The sequence below is a fragment of the Helobdella robusta genome, assembly GCF_000326865.2.
Source record: "Helobdella robusta unplaced genomic scaffold HELROscaffold_30, whole genome shotgun sequence".
Taxonomy (NCBI): domain Eukaryota; kingdom Metazoa; phylum Annelida; class Clitellata; order Rhynchobdellida; family Glossiphoniidae; genus Helobdella; species Helobdella robusta.
In genome coordinates, this window is record NW_008704502.1 from 1,442,248 (window position 1) to 1,462,674 (window position 20,427).

Genomic DNA, 20,427 nt, shown 5'->3' on the forward strand with positions numbered 1-20,427 from the left:
GTTGATAGGTTCTTTGATATTAAATTGTGTGATTGATTGAGAGCTTGTTGGATGGATGGCTGATTGATTGAGAGGTTTTATGGATGGTTAGTTCATAGTTGGTTGGTTGGCTAATTGATGGTGGATTATTTGATTGATAGTGATTATTATTAGGATTAATAGTTAGTTGGATAGCTGGTTGAAAGGTTAATTTGAAAGTTGATTGATGATCGAGGGATAAAATATTGGCTAGACAGTTGAATGAAACTTTTGATTATTCAGTTCATCAGTTAAACAATTGAATAATTGATAGATTGATCACTCGATTAACTGGTTAACAGACTGATTGACAGATAATAAACCGATTGGCTAATTGATTGATTAATTGGCTAATTAATTAATTGATTGATTGTCTAATTGATTGACCTTCTTTAAAAATTGAACTTCGATCCAGGACATGTTATGTTGCTGCATTTCTTCCATCTTCTGACTAACGCTTGTGTATAACTGCATGTATGCATGTGTGTATGTGTGTGTGTATGCATGTATGTTTCTATGCATGTATGTATGTATGCGTGTATATGTGTGTGTGTCTGTAACTGTGTTGGCTTACCCTGTGTTCGAACTTGAGACTCTGCATATGGTTCATGTAGCGATTGCAGTAGAACAGATAGCGTTGTAGGGCAGCTCGCGACTTCTACGGTGATGATGATGATGAAGATGACGTAGGCGATGATGATAATGATTGAGATGATGATGACGATGATGGTGACGATGATGGTGCCAGTTGCAGTGACCCCAATGACGACGAACGTGGTGGTGGAAAACGATCCTCATCATCGTCGTCGTCATCATCATCATTATCATCATCACCATCTTCACCATCACCATCGTGATCATTATCAGTACTACCGCTATCACTACAATCATCATCACCGTCTGACTAGCCTCTTGGGCATCTCGGGCTTTCTTGGCGGCGTCCTCATCATACCGGTTGCAATTATACCTAATTAAACCATTAATTAACTAATTCATTGAAACTATAACAAACACTATACGTCAGCAGCAACAACGACACGTGCCTTGAAGGACAGGGCCGAGGTTTGCTCAGCTGATAGCAACACCGACACCAGTAGCAACAAAAACAGCCTGACAACAAAAAGGAAACACCACCACCGACAACAACAACGACACTATAAAACAACAGCAACAAAACAGCTCAACAACAAAGCCAACCAACCAACACCACCACCACCAACAACAACAACAACAACCAACCAACAACAACATCACCAACAACACCAACACAACAACAACAACACCAACCAACAACAACAACAACACCACCAACCAACAACAACACGAACAAACCAGGACGACCCGTGAGGCTCCCAGGGGCCAAGGCAAACCCAGCAGAAATCAAATTTACATCTCTTGCACAGCATGTGGTTGCAACCTCCGTCCTTCTCTATAGTTGCATGACATTTTGGACACTCCTGATTGGCCAAAATAGTTGATCAATCAATCAAACGATCAATCAAACGATCAATCAAACGATCAATCAAACGATCAATCAAACGATCATCAATCCATCAATCAACCGATCCATCAATCAATCAATGAATCAATCGATCGACCGATCGATCAATCAATCAATCAAACGATCAATCATTCAACAAACTAATCCACAAGCCAGTCAACCATCTGATCGACCGACCGACCAACCAACCAACCAGCCAACCGACCAACCAGCCAACCGACCCTAGTGTTAGCAGCAATCCAGTTACTAGTCTCACTGTCATCATCGCACTTTTTAATCCACCTTTTTAGCCACTTGCATTGGACAGGGTCGTGCCAATTTTCACCGCAAGCAAAACTGGTGAAGAGGAAGAAGATGACAATTCAACCAATTAACCAGCCCCAATCAATTAGCCAATCAGCATACAACCAGCCAATCAACTAATCAACGACCAACCAATCAGCTAAGGACCAATCAGCATGCAACCAATCAATCAACTAATCAGCATACGACAAATCAGCTATTAACCAGCCCATCAGACCAGAGCCAATCAGCAGTAGGCCCCAACCAACCAACCAACCAATAAACCAACCGACCGACCGACCGACCAGCCAATCAGTAGTAACTAACCAGAAAACATTGCCACACTTGCACCTGACAGGCCTGGCATCTGAGTGTTGAACCTTGATGACGAAACTGCAGTTAGGAGCTGTGCACCAGCGCAGTAATCTATTGCACTGTGTGTGTGTTTGTATGTGTGTGTGTGTGTTTGCGCGTGTGTTGTATACCTGTATGTGTGCGGTGTGTGTTTGTATGTGTGTATGTTTGTGTGCGTGCATGCCTTGCTGAGAAGTGTACCATTCAAACGTTTAAATGAATGAATGAATGAATGAATGAATGAATGAATGAATGAATGAATGAATGAATGAATGGATATATGAATGAATACATGAATGAGTTATTTAATAAGATTTCAAAAGATAAATGAATTAGTGAATGTAAAATCGAATTAGTGAATGAACGAATGTGCAAATGAATAAATGATTGAATGAATGAATGGAATGAATGAATGAATGAATGGAATGAATGAATGAATGGAATGAATGAATGGAATGAATGAATGAATGGAATGAATGAATGGAATGAATAAATGAATGGAATGAATGAATGGAATGAATGAATGAATGACAAGCCGTCACCTCGACAAAACTGTTGGTAATCAGTTGTTGGTACTTCAGTTTGACGTTGGGCTCTGTAACCAATTTCCTGTCAGTGACGACGACGACGACGATGATGGTGGAGACGATGATGATGATTATAAAGAAGATAACGATGAAGATGAGGATGATGATGTGGCTAGTGACGCTACGATCGCAGCGTGAGTCATAGATATAATAAGGAGAATTTGAAACGATAATAATGATTGACGAAAGACATTAACAACAACATCGTCAATAACAACATCAACAACAACAGCATCAACATCAATATCGCCATCAACAACAACAACAACAACTTTACTTACATAACCATCTCATCATCTACCAGGATATCACAACCATGTGCTGCACAAGAAATCATCTGATGATACGCGATATCAATGATAAAGTGATGATAGTACGATGATATACCAGGTCTCAATGGACAGTGTGATGATATACCGGGTGTCAATGGACAGTGTGATGATATACCGGGTGTCAATGGACAGTGTGATGATATACCGGGTGTCAATGGACAGTGTGATGATATACCGGGTGTCAATGATGATGATGGTGATCAAATAAAGATAATGCCAACGACAAGATGATGATGGCGAAGAAGAATGTAAAACTAAGATGACGATGATAATAAATTTAAGAATAAAAGAGATGGCATTAATGATCATACAATAGTAGAAAATATTAACGACGCAAAATTATCATCCTCTTCATCACCACAATCACATCATCTTCATCACCACAATCACATCATCTTCATCACCACAATCACATCATCTTCATCACCACAATCACATCATCTTCATCACCACAATCACATCATCTTCATCATCATCATCATCACATCATCACCACAACATCATCATCATCATCACCACAACATCATCACCATCACCACATTGTCATCTTTATAGCCGCATCATCAGCACCACCACCCCATCATCATCACCCCATCATCATCATCACCACATCATCATCATCACCACATCATCATCATCACCACATCACCATCATCATCGTCATCATCATCATCATCACAGACTTCCCCCATTCCCTCGTCCATAATTTTCGTGGTGAGGTACTTGCTCCAACAAGAAGCGCAGAACGTGTGTCCACACTGCAGTCCCGTCATCAACTTCAAAATGACGATGAAGAAGATGATGGGGGAAGAGATGATGAAGGAGGGAGACGATAAAGGAAGAGATGACGAAAATGGGGATGAAGAAGAAGTTAATGATGATGACAAAGAAGCTGATGATCAACTTCAAAATGATGATAGAGGAGGAAATGATGAAGAAGATGATGATGAAGATGGGGATGATGAAGAAGAAGAGAAGAAGTTAATGACAATGACAAAGAAGCTGATGATTAACTTCAAAAAGATGACGCGATGGTGAAGAAGAAGATGATGAAGATGAATAAGAAGAAGTTGATGACGATGAAGAGGCTGATAATCAACTCCAAAACCATGTCTATGACACAAACGACGACGATGGCAACAACAAAAAAGCAAGATGACATTAACGAGAAGTATGATGACAATAACGAGAAGAAACATACATTAGGCAGAACTGGCAGGAAACAAATCTCGCATTCGGTTGATTGGTTTAGATGAGATGACACTGGAGGAAATGATGAAGGAGCTGGTACTGGCTGTGTCTGCTTGCTACCTTTCTGCTTCCAAATCATCACCATCATCATCATCATCACATCATCATCATCATCTTCATCCTCGTCACATCATAATTATTAATCAAAAGCACTGAAAAACAACCCCTCAACAGAACGCCCACATACATGGGCCCCACAAAAATGACATTGAATCTGACCTTGAACTTGCCACCGGGTGCTGCCAACAATGATGACTGTGGCGGAGGGAGAGGTGGAGGATTAGTGATGGGCATCTTGAATGGACTGACTACGCGGACGTCAGCAAACAGTTTGTCTTGATCGTCGTCATAGTAACTGACCAAGTGATTAAATAACTCAATGACCAACAAACCCCAACAAGTGGCCCCAACGAACACACACAGACACATACACACACGCAAACACATGCATTCTCACATCCAACTGACCGTTCCATCAGTTTATCCCTATCCCACTTGAAATGGTTAAGCAAGATGCGGGTTATTGTGGTAGGAAGCTGGCAATGATTGTAGGCATCATAATTTACTTTTACCAATTTATTTCATTCAGTTGTCATTCATTTTTATGATGATCATCCTCTTAATCATCTTCATAATCACTCTCTAGCACACTACCACTCATCACAACCAACCAACCAACCAGCCAGCCAGCCAACCAACCTGAAGAATGACATTAACTTCTTTGATGCAGTCATTCATATGTTTGACGACCTCATCGGGCGACAAAACCTCATGCAGATAATCCTCTTCATCCTCATCCTCACCATCTTTCCCTAATGGCTTGGTCTCGATGTGGTGGGCATCGAATCCGTCATCATCGTCCTCGTCTTCTTCGCCTCGGCCTCGTTTATTTTTAGCAGCCAACTTGTTTTTACTGGAGCTACTACTCTCAGCCACCATGTCCTCCTCTTCCTCCTCTTCAGTTTCATCGGGGGTATTCTCATTGTAAAAGTCATCATCATCTGTATCCATTCTGCCTGTTAGTGTTTAATGTATTGGTTGAACCAGTCAGAGATGGCTCAACAAAGCGGAACTTGGAACAAGTGCAAAAATGTGAAACTAAAGTAGATGAATGATGGCAGGACGACTCAAACTCGTAAGAAAATTCCAACAAATTAGGACAGATATCAAAAGGGTAGAGATGAAAAATGATTCCCTTCAAAATTCATCAGCACAGTCCTCACAGTTGTGCTTTTGACTCAATAATTTAGAAACCTTTAGATATAGAATTAATAAATTCATGAAATAAAAAACATGATTTCAATGAACATAAATTAATAAATAAAGCAAAAAATACTAATTGAAAAATACACTGCTAAACAAAAAAAACCCTTATTAACAAATTTAAAATTGGGTAAAAGATGAAATTTTGGTGTTAGCTAATGCATAAAATATTATGACAAGATCCCCATTTTTTAGGAATTTAGATTTAAATGGCATGACAAGTATTTAAATATTAAAAATAAAAACTAAATTAATTGCTTTCAGATTTTACATTTAATTAATTAAATTCTTGTGTAGAAAAACAACACAAACTTCTTTATTAATTGAATTATTTCTGAAAACCCGAAAAAGTTGGAAAAAACGGATAATAAAAATAAATAATAATGACAAACGTTTGCGTTTGTGCTGTTTCTATTTCTTATTTTTGTAATTAAAAATTAAATATCAATAAAAAAAAATAAATAATAGATTTTTAAAATGTTATTAAAAATTAAACGCGAACACTTACATTTGGGGCGGTCAGTTTATTTTATTATAAAAATGTAATTAAATATTTTTCAGGCAAAAAAATTATATTTGACTAAAAATAAAATATTTAATAGCTAAAATGAAATAAATTTATTCACATTAAAATTAAAGATTAAACTCTTTCTCTCTACAAACTTTTAAAATTGAAATAAAGTTAGAAAAGAGAAAGACAAGAAACGTAGAAAATTACTACTAAAAATCAACAACAAAATTACTATTAAAATAAATTTGTTTAAATTTTTAATGCCAAATTAATGAAATAAAATAACTAAATTGATGAAAATAATAGGTTTAAATTATTAAGGTGTTTAATTGCATTTTTGATTATGTTTTGATGAATTACAGATAAATATTTATAAAAATCAGCATTTAATGACGTTTTCTGGCAAACAATAAAATATATTTTATTTTACTAAATGTAAAAACTGTAAATTTGTTTCAAAATTACATAAATTCCATGAAATATTCACCACAATACACTTAGCATTATAGAATTACATATTTAGTTTTTGGCTACATTTAAAATTTATTAGTTAAAAATTAATTTTTGTTTTGATTTTTGAATTAAATGGAGATGAAGAATAATTTTTAAATGTTGATCTATTTGCTCACGATCATTTCATATTTGACGATCTTTTGAAAAAACACAAAATTGAAAAACAAAAAATGGTTCCGCGCGAATCCAACAAACATTTTTCACTAAAAACTCTACTCTCCAACGCTCTGCCTATTTTATGTAAGAATGCGTTAAAATTGCCAGACGTAGATTTCTGCATTGAGGCATTAGTGGGGGTCACGGTCGGGGACGGGAAGGATGACGTCATACTGGTTAGCATCAAGGAGTTAATTTCCTCTAATGGGTCGAATGTTTCCTATGCCTGGAATATCAAAGAGAAAGATCCTAAAAATGTCCCCAACACTCAGTCAGTATTTTCAGATTTTTTGTATTCCTTTCTTGTTAATTAAATTATTAAATAAAGTAGATAAATTAATAAATATTAAGAAACTGATCTAGTCTTTTTGATTTTATACTTTTATAGTAATTAGGTTTTGTCACATTTCACATACACTTACTTACAGACACACACACACACAAACTTACACACACACACACACAGATGTCCACCACAAACAAACGTTTCCACATCCATGAATGTTTGTGATCTGACCAATGACGACGATGACGAAGAAGATGAAAATGATGATGCAAATAATGATTACAGCCAAAGTAACAACAACAATAATAATAATAACAATAACAACAATAATAATGATAATAATAATGAACTTGCAATAATCAAACAAGAGATTTTATTTAATAACAACAACAACAACAATAGCACGGGTAGTAACGTAGATAGCAGCAACAGCAACAACAATTACAGCAATGAAAACAACAACAACGAATGTTACCAAAGACAACAAAACAACAGCCGGTGTAATTATACAAGAAGTTCGCATAATACAAGAAACAGCAACAACAATCATTTCAACAAATACAACAACAACAACAGTTATAACACTTCTAACTATTCGCACAACAACTACAATGAAGACATCAACAGTAATGTTGCTGACGTTAATAGCAACAACTACAACAACAGCAACAATGCTAACAGCAATTACATCAAAAATGAAATTCTAGACGATGATGAATATGATGATCAGAGCAACAACAACAGCACGAGACAACAACTGCAACCGTATAACAATTTCAATAATCGTCGAAGCTTCAACACCAATTTTAGGCTACCAAGAGTTCGAGGGGGTTCAATTAGGCGATTCAGCAATAGAGGGAGAGTTAGGAGGTGTGTGGCGACTAATAATATGAGTCTGGCTGCTTATGTTAGTGGCTGATTTCTATAGTTTTTTTTTCAGGTTTTTGAAAATATTTTTTTAAATATGTGAACTGAAATGCAACATTTTAACTGTGTAGGTGTGTTAGTTTAGGGAGTGTACACGCACAAACACACACCCTAAACCAACACACAACTTTAGCCAGCTATGTTGAAATTGAAATGACATTAAACAATGGCAGCAACAGCAGCTGAAGAGTCATGTAATTGATAACCGTCAGAAGCATCAACAGCAACAGCTACTACAACAGCAACAACATCAACAACTTCCTCCGCAAGACAGCAGTTCATACAACGAAATTCTCAACGAGATGTGTCAACAGGTTATGCTAATTTTGCTGTTGTTGTTTTGTTGTTGCATAGTTTGTAGATTGTTGTTGCATGGTTAGTTTGTTAGTTTGTGGTTAGCTGTAGTTGTTTTGCAAATGTTTGTTTATTTTTTGTTTTTTTGTTGTGCAACACACACACTCCATAAATCAACACTCACACGCATATTCACGTACACGCACACACCAGCACACACACACATCCTTCCTCCACAGGTAGTCGACCAGTCGATGTCTGCCGAGATGCAGTACGTCTGCCACATCTGCCAGGCCCGTCGCTGCAGCAAGTCGAGCCTGCGCAACCACATCAGGGGGACGCACCTGGCCATGGACAAGTATGACTGCAAAATTTGCGGCGAGAAGTTTCGCTGGTTCATGCAGCTCCACCGACATCGAAAAAAGTTTCACCCCTACCAGGAAAATGACCTGGAAGGGGGGGGACACGATGCCGGTAGTGGCGGTGGTGGTGGCAGCTCTGGTGGATATCTCGATGCAGATGATGGAGAGAATAATGATGGAGAGATCGGCGGGGGAGGTGGTGGGGATTATGAGGATGACGGGGTGGGGTATTTAGACCCTTCGGTTGTCGGGGGGCTGTTGGATAGTTTTGCCAGTGGGGCTGGTAGCTCGTCCGGTGGGAATTATTGAGTTGTTTTTTTTTTTGGTTTTGTCTGTCTGCTGCATGGGTTGTGTTCTCGTTTCCGTGCGTTTGTTTGTGTGTTTTATAATGTGTGCACGTGTGTATATATGTGTGTGTGTGTGTGTGTGTGTGTGTTTGTGGTTGCTGTTTTACAAATTGTTTTTAAAGTTTCTTGATTACCTGGCAATCACATTATTTATATCTCAGTATCTTATTTATTTATTTATATGTTTTTGTATATGTATGAATGTGTGTGTGTGTGTGTGTGTGGTTTATTCAGATATATATATATATATATATATATATATATATATATATATGAAGGACAAACAAATGTGTGTGTCAATCTATGTATCTATATAGTTTGATAAATTTGTGTATATATAGGATTGATTAATATGCATATATCTAACTGACTTGTTCTACTACGTTCGCACATTTTTGTTTTTGTATATAAGTCATATAAGAAGAATTTGAGTGTGTGTGGTGTGAGTGTGTGTGGTGTGAGTGTGTGTTTTAATTATTTGTCAATCAATTGTTTAATTGACTTTCCATATTTGTTTCTCCTAGATTTCGATGCTGATGTTGGTGTTTAATTTTATTTGAATTAGAAATAAAATATAAACAACTAAATAATAATAAGAAGAATAATAATATAAATTAATGAAAAATATTTATATCAAATAAGTTCATAAATAAATGAAACGTATATTCCTTTGTCCGTATGTGTGCATGATGTTCATCAAAAGAAAGTTACATATATATGTACCTAGACGATGTTAATGTGCTATTTATGTGTGTGCGTGCGCGCGCGCGCGCGCGTGTGTGTATGTGTATAAAGATAGTTCATGGAATACGATTTAACATTATCTTCCCCGTCAGATGATAATAATAATAATAATTATCATTACATTTATCATATCATAATAATAATAATAATAATTATTATCGTTGTTATCACTGTTAAGATTATTTTTGCTGTTAAATCATCATACAGACGTACAGGCGAAAATTCGCGGGTCCGTTGTGCACGTAGAGATATATAGGGACAGGCGCACAAACAGACAATTAAACTAACATATGTATGTATGTATATACATTCGTAAAACACAAACAAACAGAGAAACAAACACGTACATATACTGGAACAAACACACGTACAAACATACATATTTACATACATACATACATACAAACATACCTACATACATACATACGTACATACATACATAATCTTCAGTGAATAGTCGCGATTGAAATAGCTCGTACGTACGGTCTTCAATAAATCGTCATTGTTATAGAAATAATTCTTTAATCTATTTTTTAAATCAAATCAATGTAATTGAATTCTTGGTTGATTGTTTGATTAGCGGCTTAATCTTTTGATTGATTGATTGATTGATTGATTGATTGATTGATTGATTGATTGATTGATTGATTGATTGATTGATTGATTGATTGATTGATTGATTGACTATTTCATTTATTTTTGTCGAAGCTGTTGATCTGTATATTCAAGAAGGCAAATAACTTTTTTCCGAAAACAATATAAGATTGATTGTCTGATTCACATCCAGTCAAGCAGTTTACGATAATTATTATTATTTATTCTTATTCGTTATTATTTATTAATATTATTGTTGTTCAAGTTGTAGTCATTTTCTTTCGATAGAACTATGGGAGTTAGAACGTTTTTTTGTCAGTTTAACATTATCCTAATATTATCGTGTGATAAGCTAAGTGCGTGTCACACACACACAAACACACACATGCACACACGCATATATATATATTTGTGTGTGTGTGTGTGTATGGCTGGATGGAAAGGAGACCATAATTCATGCCATATTTGATATAATATATATATATTTATATATATATACATCTATATATATATATATATATATATATACAAACCTTACTGGGAATCGGAAAAAAAACCAACTCCAACCAAAATCTAAATGAAAAATTATGCGTTTAAGGTTAGGGTTAGTTCGTTAGAGTTTCGTTTATGTAATATATTTAGTTTATATATAGATTATCAACATATTGTTTGAGGAAACTGGTGATTAATCTTTGAATTTTTTTATCTGCATGTTTCTTGGCAGAACATAACGTCGAGTTGTAAAAACTGTTTAGGGTGTACAGAAAATAATCTGACAAAGTTATGCTTTTCACTTGGATATGTATAATATAAATATATTATATCCATGGTTTTACAAGACGAAGTTCAACCATCCATCCAAAAAACTCGTCAAACGCAGTAGAGATGGTGGAGCATGTTGCGATTAGTTGTCGGCAGATGGTTGTTGCATTAACTGTAAATAGAAAAAAATGCATTCCGATGGGTTTAGCTAGCAACACATGTTTTTGAAAAATTTTCATGGACTTCGAACTCAAGCATCTGATAAAGAATAAAATAGAGCTTAATTGAATTTTTCTTTAGTTACCTTAGAAAATCAACTTTGAATGTTTCATTAAGTGTTAAATTTTTTATCATGCGTGTAGTAGGATAGCTTATTTCTTTAATAACATTGTTTTACATCCACACACTCAAACTTACACACACACGCATTCGCACTCAAAATCACTAGGAGGCAAGAGTACAAGAACTTCTACAAAAGAACTTGGGATGTCATAATCATTTTGGTTATTATTGAAGTTAAATTAAATCCAAACTTTTTGCGTCGAATTTTACTTAACAGTTTAAAAATGACAACAGATTTTTTTTTAAATGTTCTGATATTGTGCTGGATTATTAAAAGGTTTGTCCGAGTGAACCTGGCAGAAGAGGAGGAATGCAAGAAGAGGGTGATTGAAATTAAAAGTCTGACTTAGTTTCTCAGATTTATCATGGGCTCACCTGATATACTTTAATGACGTAACAGACTACGCGCGGACATACATTTTTAATTCCTTGTCATTCGAAAACAAAAACTACTTGTTTGAAACAGAATCGGCCGCTAAACAAGATGTCGTTGAGTTTTTAAATTGTAGTTTAGTTTTCCATGTGCAATTTAGTTCTCCCTTCAAAGAGTTAATAATGACTGGCGGTGTGTTAAGAGATTTTGACCAGTTCTTCTTCGAGCACGGCGTCCCGGATATCATTTCTATATCCGATGTTGAGGTGGTTGATAAAAGAAGACATGTCGACGATGATAGATTTCTGTTTCATGCCCACTTTTACAATAAATCGCTATTGACAAGAAATGTGCTCCAAGTCAGCAGAACAGATCTGAGCAGTTTCAACTTGAAAAAGAGTAAAATTTTCCGATTTTTTTCAGTAGTAAAACTCAATGATACAAACATTAATCCTAAATATTTAACCAAATTTGAGAGATTGGAGGTTTTTCATCTCACGTTTAGCGGCATCAACGAGCTTCCAAAAAACTTTCTACAAGGCTCAGAGAAATCTCTCCAAGAAATTAATTTAGCCGGAAATCCGCTGTATTTTCTTGCCGGATTCAATTTTAGCAAATTTATTAATCTTAAAAAATTTATCTTATCAGAGGAAAACAACTTCTTGTTCGCGGTTCTGCAGTCAACTGGAAGTCTGTCAAGTCATGTTTTGTTAGTTTAGTTTTCTGTTGATTTTAATATATTTTACACCAATCATTCACTCGTAAGTGCAATTGTTAGTCCTACCTACGTGATCTCCAATCAAAAATATCAACAACGCTTTAAAGACGCGTGAAGCGACAACGCATCACATATCTCGTATCATTGGCCTGAATCCTTTTGCATTTTGCAGTAACTGCGGTTAAAATCGTCACACCATCCGATTACTGCATATAACAGTCTGTACAAAACTTCAATTAAATCTTTTTAATTTCACATTTTATAAATTAAAATCTGAAAAAAGTGAGGATTTCATATTTGGTAAAGAGTGATCGACACGGTCGTGTCGTGCCAGTCAAAAATTAGCGTTTTTGAAACTTCCGATATTTTGAATAATGAAATATATTTTTATGTTGCTATATATTGAATATACAGTAGGAATGTAGCAAACATTATTCATCTCATTGTTTAACAGCTTATTAGAAAAAAAATTTAACAACAACGAAAATAACCAAAAATAGCAAAAGTTATTGAATAATGTTATAATAATGTATATATATTACAATATATATATTATATATATATATATATATATATATATATAAATGATTATAAAAAAACCTTATAAATGATTATAAAAACCCTATAAATTTTAATGCACAGGCGTTCAACTGTGCCCGAAGGCTGTAAACAGTGCAAGCAGATAGCAGCGATTACTAAGTACAGAATTTTTAAAACTAGAAGTACTACTGCAGCTGCTCAGCCTAGGACGTCTACAACGACTACAGCCACTTCAACTACTGCAGATTCTGTAGCAACTATAGCTTCCACAACTACTTCACTTAATGAGTTTGTAACATACGGGACTACATCAACCAGAAAAATTACAACGACCACTTCAAACTTTACCACAACTTCACAGATAGACAGTACCAACACTACTTCTTAGAGTTACGACAGCAGAAAAATCTGCATCTCCTCAGGCTGCTATAACCAAATCCATCAAAGTTAAAATTTTGGGTGTAGAAAGCGAAATGAGTAAATCTAGAGAGATGTTTATCATCATTCCTATTACCATCACAACAGTCATTTTATCATTGTTAATATTTTTGTTAATACGTAAGTTTAGAGTAAAACGGCAAGGTTTAGATGACAACAAGGTTGACTTTTCACATGTTGGTAGACGCTTTAGTGCGTTAATAACGGAGCTTTTGGTTGATTAGTTGATTAATTGATTGATTGATTGGTCGTTTGGTTGACTGACTGACTGACTGACTGACTGACTGACTGACTGACTGACTGACTGACTGACTGACTGACTGACTGACTGACTGACTGACTGACTGACTGACTGACTGACTGACTGACTGACTGACTGACTGACTGACTGACTGACTGACTGACTGACTGACTGACTGACTGACTGACTGACTGACTGACTGACTGACTGACTGACTGACTGACTGACTGACTGACTGACTGACTGACTGACTGACTGACTGACTGACTGACTGACTGACTGACTGACTGACTGACTGACTGACTGACTGACTGACTGACTGACTGACTGACTGACTGACTGACTGATTGATCAACTGACTGATTGATCAACTGACTGATTGATCGACTGACTGATTGATCGACTGATCGATTTATTGATTGTTCCGTAGCTAATTATTTTATTTTTGCGACTTTATAAGAACAATTGATATATTTTAATTGTAATTTTTTCCTATTTATGACTTGGAACCCCGAAAACCACCCCTTGACTAGGCCCATGACACATTCATCGCTGGTAGAATTGTTCTTAATTTGAACGACGCTACAATCTTAATTCGCCACATCAATTATAATTTCAACAATGAAAAGAATGCAAAAACTCTACGGAATCTTTGAAACAAAAATCCCAACTTGATGCGTTGTGTGTGTGTGTGTCTGTGTGTGTGTGTGTGTGTGTGTGCGTCATATAAATGAGAAACATGGTTTGTGTGCACGTGCGTGTGTGAGTGTGTGTTGGTTTATTTATTATATAAATGCGCGGTAATTTTCTATGTGCGGTTATATCTACGCTTGCTTGAAATTTGAGAATCATTGGAGTGGATTTTTAAATTTTTTTAAAATTTTTAAAAAGATCAAACCATCAAAATTATAAGCGAATTAAATACCGTTGGTTAATTAAAAAAGTTAATTTTTTTTTCCTTTAATAAAATGGATAAATTTTTATTGAAAGCTATTTCGGTCCTGTCTCTGATCAACATTAACTCCAGTTTTCGTTTATTGAATATAAATAATAATAACAATTATAAAAATAATTTTAATGACAATTATTATAACCTTGAAAATTATAATATTAATGAGGACGACGATGAAGACGTTGATACTAGTTCAACGCATGTGACACTTGTTAAGAAGTTTATTACGGAAGAATCGCTGACAGAAGCTGAGCGTGGCAGAGTGATCGTGTTCAACGGCAGTCTCAGGCACGACCAACTTGAAATCGGCCATCTGAACGGCGGAGTGAGGTTGATTGTACATTCGGAAAAGATACCAGCCACAAAGATCATCTTCAGCTCCATCCTATTTGACCAGCAGATGGTACAGATCGGAAGAAACCTGTACGAACCTTTCGACGAAATTCAATTCGTCAACTGCAACATTAGCAGCCATCACATCTTCATCCTTAGCGAACGCGTTGGAGGTGTGACTGTAGCTGGCGGGCGATTAAAAAACTTTCGCGGCTTCGTTTTGGCGCCTAGATCACCGCTTTTCATTAACATAACGAATGTCAAGGTTGATTTGAATGTCTGGGGGTTTAAATATTTTGTGGTTAATGCTAAGCACCCATCACTAAGCAGGAGCCAGAATGATGTTCTTGAGGTCAGTGGAACGGATTTGAGCAGTCTCACTGAACAAGAAGATTTTAGCGAGGCCTTCAGAGAATTCAGATCGATCCGGCTCATCAACACTAGCACAAACTTAAATAGTTTAACTGGATTTCAACGGTTAGAAATGCTATCTCTGAAATACAATGACGTAAATAAACTTCCTTCTGGTTTTTTAAGCGGTGCTGAAACAACACTTATAGCGCTTAATTTAGAAGGAAACCGGTTGAAAAATCTCGGTGCGTTTGATTTCAGTAGGTTCGAGAACTTTAACAGATTAACATATTCCTATTGCAATAAATCCTGGTGCTCAATTCTGAAATCCAAGAAGAGATTGTTACCCAAAGTTCAGTTCGATAGATGAAACAAACTTGAATTTTTTAAAAAATTTTATGAATTTTGTCACAAATTTGAATAAAAAATGTCTTGTTTGTTTTGTTTTTAGCATTATTAATGTCTTATAGGGGTTGAAAAATAATTATTTATAATAATAAATTCTGTTATCTTCCATTATGGTTGTCATTTTATTATTGACGTCGTTAGTGCTGCTTTTCTTATCATAATATCCTTATATTCGTATTAGTTTCACTATAATTTATCTTTAACACGCATAAACATTCACACACACACACACACACCCCACACACAAACACAAATACACACACATACACACACACACACAAAACCACTCAGATGCACGGAAGTAGGAAATACTCCAAATTTCAACTGCAACTTGGCAAACTCAGAAGCAGACGCTGAAGAAACCACAAATGAACCGGCCCAAAACCACTTCGTGTTGTTTAGTAAAGTTGCCATAATCTTCGCCTTCATCATTTCATCACTGTTAATTTTTTTACTCGTTCGTATGTTTTGGTTCAAAAGCAGACGATGAACATGGAGAGAGATAGAGGAAAGAGAGAGAGAGAGAGAGAGAGAGAGAGAGAGAGAGGGAGAGAGAGAGAGAGAGAGAGCATATTCATACATGCAAAAATATATATTTGCATACACACACATACACTCACATACACACACACACCAACATATGAATATGTTGGTGTGTGTGTGTGTGTATGTGAATGTCAGCGTGCGTGTGCTTAAACGAACTTTTTATAAAATATTGTTAAATAACGTTGAATACTTACAATACAATGTAATGCTATAAAATTTGTACCAAAAACTACAAACATATTTATATATCAATGAACATACATCAATATGACAAACAAGCAGACAGATAAAGAGACAGACAGATAGAGAAACAGACTGGCATATAAACAGATAAACGTATAACAACACATATTTTAATTAGAAAAATGCGTTAGCTAATTAATAGCAAAAAACTTGTTTTTTTATATTTTTTTAAAGTTTTTCATAACGAGTGCGTACGGCTGGCAAGTTCTACCATCAACTCCATCATCTTATCGTCATATTACGTAATATTTATTCTCTCTAGTTTAATTCACCAAGAAACCAACCACAATGATACTAGCTTTTGTTATGTTAACGTAATGAAATGTCTGTTGAATTGAATCTCAGAAATTTTTGTGAAACAATGTTCGTGAGATTGTATAAAGGAGAAGGTCGTGGTGGTGATGTTAAGTTGTTAATTTGTTTATAGAGATAGATATCTATTCTATCCATACTTCCGAAACCCTGCCGAAATAATAACAATTTTGTGGTATCTTAATTGCAAAAATTTACAGTCGAGATACAAAATTTAACATTTACATTAAAAACAATTATAACTATGACGTCAACATAATTTCGAAATAAACCGACCAATCAAACTGCCCGTATCGTTTGAAAGTGCTGTCATTATATTTGTTATTTGTTTTAAAACTCGGAACATCGTAAAACAATGACGCATTTAATGAACATCTAATACAACAACACTAAAACATATTGATTCGGAATTTTCCATCATTTTTCTATTGTAAGTAGGAAGGTATGTAGGAACTGCTTGCATTGTTTCAACTGATGGCGGTTGCCTATTATTAATGACAATGATGTGGTTTTTAATTATTTAAATAGACTGATCGATTTAATTTGGTTTGAGACTATTGTCGAATTTGAGATTAAAATGTTAAATACATTTTATTATTTACTAGATGCACAACTTTGTAGAGTTATGTGAAGATAAATTTTAATAAAATTTGGTTTCAAGGTAGCTAAATGTACTTGCCGAAAGTGCTGAAAGTTGAGCTTGAATTAATATATGTTGGTTTTTAATACGGTTTTGAAAAAAATATAACACAATTTTTTCTTTATATTTATAATTTTATATTTATAATTTTTCATATTCAAATTTGCAAAGTTGTACCAATGCGGCCGAACCAAATTTTCTCACAAGCGATGTTATTAGCATCAGTTCTGTTGTTGGCATCAGCAGTTGATAAGAAGTATGAAATGGTGGGAGAGCCAGACAATCCCATGTGTTTTGCTTCCGAACCTGCCACAGTACTAACCAACATACGATCCTTACTGGAATGTTCTATTGAATGTGCTAGACACATCACTTGCAACGCATTCAACTACATATCCAACAATGCCAGTCATCCAGCTAAGTATTGCCAACTGTTTCAGTTCACTTGCGATGTTCATTTTAAGATTGTTCTGAAAATGAATCAATGCTATTCTTTTGAGGTTGGTTTTATTTCGTGGCTGATTTTGAATTTGTGAAAATGTTCGTATCCTTCCTTATTCGTTTTAAATTATTATCACTTTTATAATTTTTTCAACGTACATATAATGCACACGTAAAATGGTATAAGGCACGCTAGCAATTCAATATTTCTACATTCTAATTGGTGTTGTATTAGCATGCCAGTGACCTTGTTCGAATGCAAATGAAACCCTACGTGATGCAATTACAATGTTTTTTTAGGATGGTCTCCCTGAGGTTTCATTTTTGATCGTAAGCCGTACTTGGCAAATTTGAAAGAACGTTGTCTTGCCTAGCATGGTCAAAAAAGTTCACTATGTGCATGAAAAATCGTTTATGAAAAGCAAACTTATTTAATGAAATAAAACAATTTAAAATTCCTTACAAATTCAAGGATGTTGAAGCCAGGGAAAGATTAGGTTTGGAATGCCAACTTTTTCGCCCATTTAAGCAAATTTTCACATATCTTTAATTAATTAACTGATTAATTTTTCAGCGTCTGATGGTAACTCGGCTGTGGAGGATGGTTTGTTGTGAATTTGAAAACAATTTTCGTATCATTTTATGTGTTTTACTTTTAGCAATTATTTATAAATAATCAAATTATATCGAGGAATCTTCATGGCATTAACAAAAATTTAGTGATATGTTAATTTCGGCCAAACGATCAAACTGATTTCTACAGCAGCTCAAATATTTCATAAATAACTAACGCTAAAATATTTTCCTTATCAAAATTCAAGAATTTATAAATCAAACTTTAAAAACAAGAACTATAAAAAAATTTCTTGGTTAGGCTTCAAGAAAATTATAAATTAAATAAAAGCATTCCAGATAATCAACAGCTCCCAATGCAACTTTCCATTTACTTACAATGGTGACCTGTTCTACAGTTGTTCCAACCAGCTGCCTGGAGTACCTAATCTTTGTTTACTTAACTTTTGCATCACTAGCAACAAGATTTTGGCTGTTTGCCTCAATCCGTCAGGTCTGTCAGGAGAGGATGGTTAATTTTTATTTTATTTTTTATTCTTTATTTTCCACGTGCCTAAGGGGTGACGTTTCTGGCTGAATCTTCAACCCACAATGAATAATTTGATTAGGGTTGAAGTTTAAATTAGCCAAATGAATTTTATCATCAAATTGTTTCCATCCTCTTTCAACATTTGAGAAATTATTTTCATTAATAAAACAAAAATTGTAGCAAAAAATGTGGACAAACAAAAAAACTACAATTTTTTTTCATAGAATTAATGCTTCCTGAAACAAATGTTTAGCAAAAAACTACAATCCCAAAATCAAAAGTTTTTTTTAGTGGTAATTAAATGCCTAAAGCCGCAATATATTCATTTCAAGATTTTCAAGCCACGAACTCAACCAGCAATCTAATCATCTCGAACGTTCCATGACAAACTCCTGTAACGTTTGTCAATGGATGGATCGTCATCCAGCAGAGAATTGATGGTTCGCTAAGTTTCGATCAAAATTGGACAACTTATAAAGTAGGAAACAAAGTTTTGAATTAAAGAAACTCTTTTGAATATTTTTTGTAAAACCTATACAAACTTTTTCTGTTGAAACTAAACATCGGAAACATATTTAGGCCGGATTTGGAGCATACAATGCCAATTTTTGGCTTGGACTAGAGAAAATCTATCAACTGACCAACTCAGCCAGTTACAGACTGAGGTTTGAAGTTCTTTCCAATGGATACTGGACATCGGATGAATATGACAATTTTAAGGTGAAATTTCCCACCGGCTTCCAATGGTTTCCACTTTAATCTTTGTTGTCAAGAATTGAAGTACATTCATTTGAATCTTTTCTAGATCGACTCAGAATCTCTCCAATACGCCATACATGTCTCTGGCTACAGCGGTGATAACTTGGACATTTTGAACCAACCACCACACGGTGCATCATTAGTTTCTCACAACGGCATGAAATTTTCAACTCCAGACCGGGACAACACTCCAAATCGTAGGAACTGTGGCCTAAGTTATCACGCAGGTAATTGGTTCAACTACTGCTATGCACAGAACCTGAATGGTGTCTATGCGATCGACGACATGTACTTCACTGCTAGAGTTAATACTTGGTCTCCAGTCACATATTGCAGGATGATGATCAAGATGGTTTGAGAGCTTAAAACCTGTTCTGATCGCTCAAAACCTAGAACTAATTGATTGCTTTTTTACGCATGTTTTTTCCAAACATTTTATATGTTTTTCCTAACAATTTATATACTTTAAAAAACTCAATGAAATTTGTAATTTAAAATGTGGCTATTTATACGCTATACCACACACACCACACACACACATCACACACACACCACACATGCACTCACACTTATATTTAAGCATTTTCGTCGTGAATTTACATGT

At 35.2% G+C, this 20,427-nt stretch overlaps 5 protein-coding genes across 5 annotated transcripts in view; 4 read left to right on the forward strand and 1 right to left on the reverse strand.

Annotated features, from left to right (window-relative positions):
* HELRODRAFT_100509 (hypothetical protein) overlaps positions 1-5,583 on the reverse strand; it is an 8,878-nt gene extending 3,295 nt beyond the window's left edge. The window contains exons 1-12 of the mRNA XM_009022063.1: positions 5,025-5,583; positions 4,794-4,861; positions 4,509-4,680; positions 3,758-3,850; positions 3,024-3,079; positions 2,698-2,764; positions 2,129-2,235; positions 1,741-1,855; positions 1,351-1,475; positions 928-985; positions 593-676; positions 406-486 (exon numbers count right to left, since the gene is read on the reverse strand). Coding sequence (XP_009020311.1) covers positions 406-486; positions 593-676; positions 928-985; positions 1,351-1,475; positions 1,741-1,855; positions 2,129-2,235; positions 2,698-2,764; positions 3,024-3,079; positions 3,758-3,850; positions 4,509-4,680; positions 4,794-4,861; positions 5,025-5,336 — 1,338 coding nt within the window. The 5' untranslated portion in view covers positions 5,337-5,583. The remainder of the gene's footprint in view (positions 1-405; positions 487-592; positions 677-927; positions 986-1,350; positions 1,476-1,740; positions 1,856-2,128; positions 2,236-2,697; positions 2,765-3,023; positions 3,080-3,757; positions 3,851-4,508; positions 4,681-4,793; positions 4,862-5,024) is intronic.
* Positions 5,584-6,652: 1,069 nt separating this feature from the next.
* On the forward strand, positions 6,653-9,534 carry HELRODRAFT_192228 (hypothetical protein; the record flags this gene model as incomplete). The annotated part of the gene is made up of 5 exons (XM_009022064.1): positions 6,653-7,039; positions 7,235-7,961; positions 8,155-8,295; positions 8,515-8,920; positions 9,509-9,534. Exons 1-5 carry the CDS (start codon positions 6,783-6,785, stop codon positions 9,532-9,534), a joined length of 1,557 nt encoding a protein of 518 aa, XP_009020312.1. The 5' UTR covers positions 6,653-6,782.
* A 1,375-nt stretch (positions 9,535-10,909) lies between these two features.
* HELRODRAFT_174622 (hypothetical protein) lies at positions 10,910-13,445 on the forward strand (the record flags this gene model as incomplete). The annotated part of the gene is made up of 4 exons (XM_009022065.1): positions 10,910-10,926; positions 11,533-11,765; positions 11,893-12,508; positions 13,160-13,445. The coding sequence occupies 4 exons, from the start codon at positions 10,910-10,912 to the stop codon at positions 13,443-13,445; spliced, it is 1,152 nt and encodes a 383-aa protein (XP_009020313.1).
* A 1,259-nt stretch (positions 13,446-14,704) lies between these two features.
* Positions 14,705-16,270, forward strand: HELRODRAFT_174623 (hypothetical protein; the record flags this gene model as incomplete). Its single annotated transcript, XM_009022066.1, has 2 exons — positions 14,705-15,729; positions 16,072-16,270. 2 exons carry the CDS (start codon positions 14,705-14,707, stop codon positions 16,268-16,270), a joined length of 1,224 nt encoding a protein of 407 aa, XP_009020314.1.
* A 3,206-nt stretch (positions 16,271-19,476) lies between these two features.
* Positions 19,477-20,091, forward strand: HELRODRAFT_144825 (hypothetical protein; the record flags this gene model as incomplete). The annotated part of the gene is made up of 3 exons (XM_009022067.1): positions 19,477-19,542; positions 19,644-19,784; positions 19,870-20,091. Coding segments are annotated over 3 exons (429 nt in total), but the record flags the coding sequence as incomplete, so codon positions are not given.
* Between the last annotated feature and the right edge of the window lie 336 nt (positions 20,092-20,427).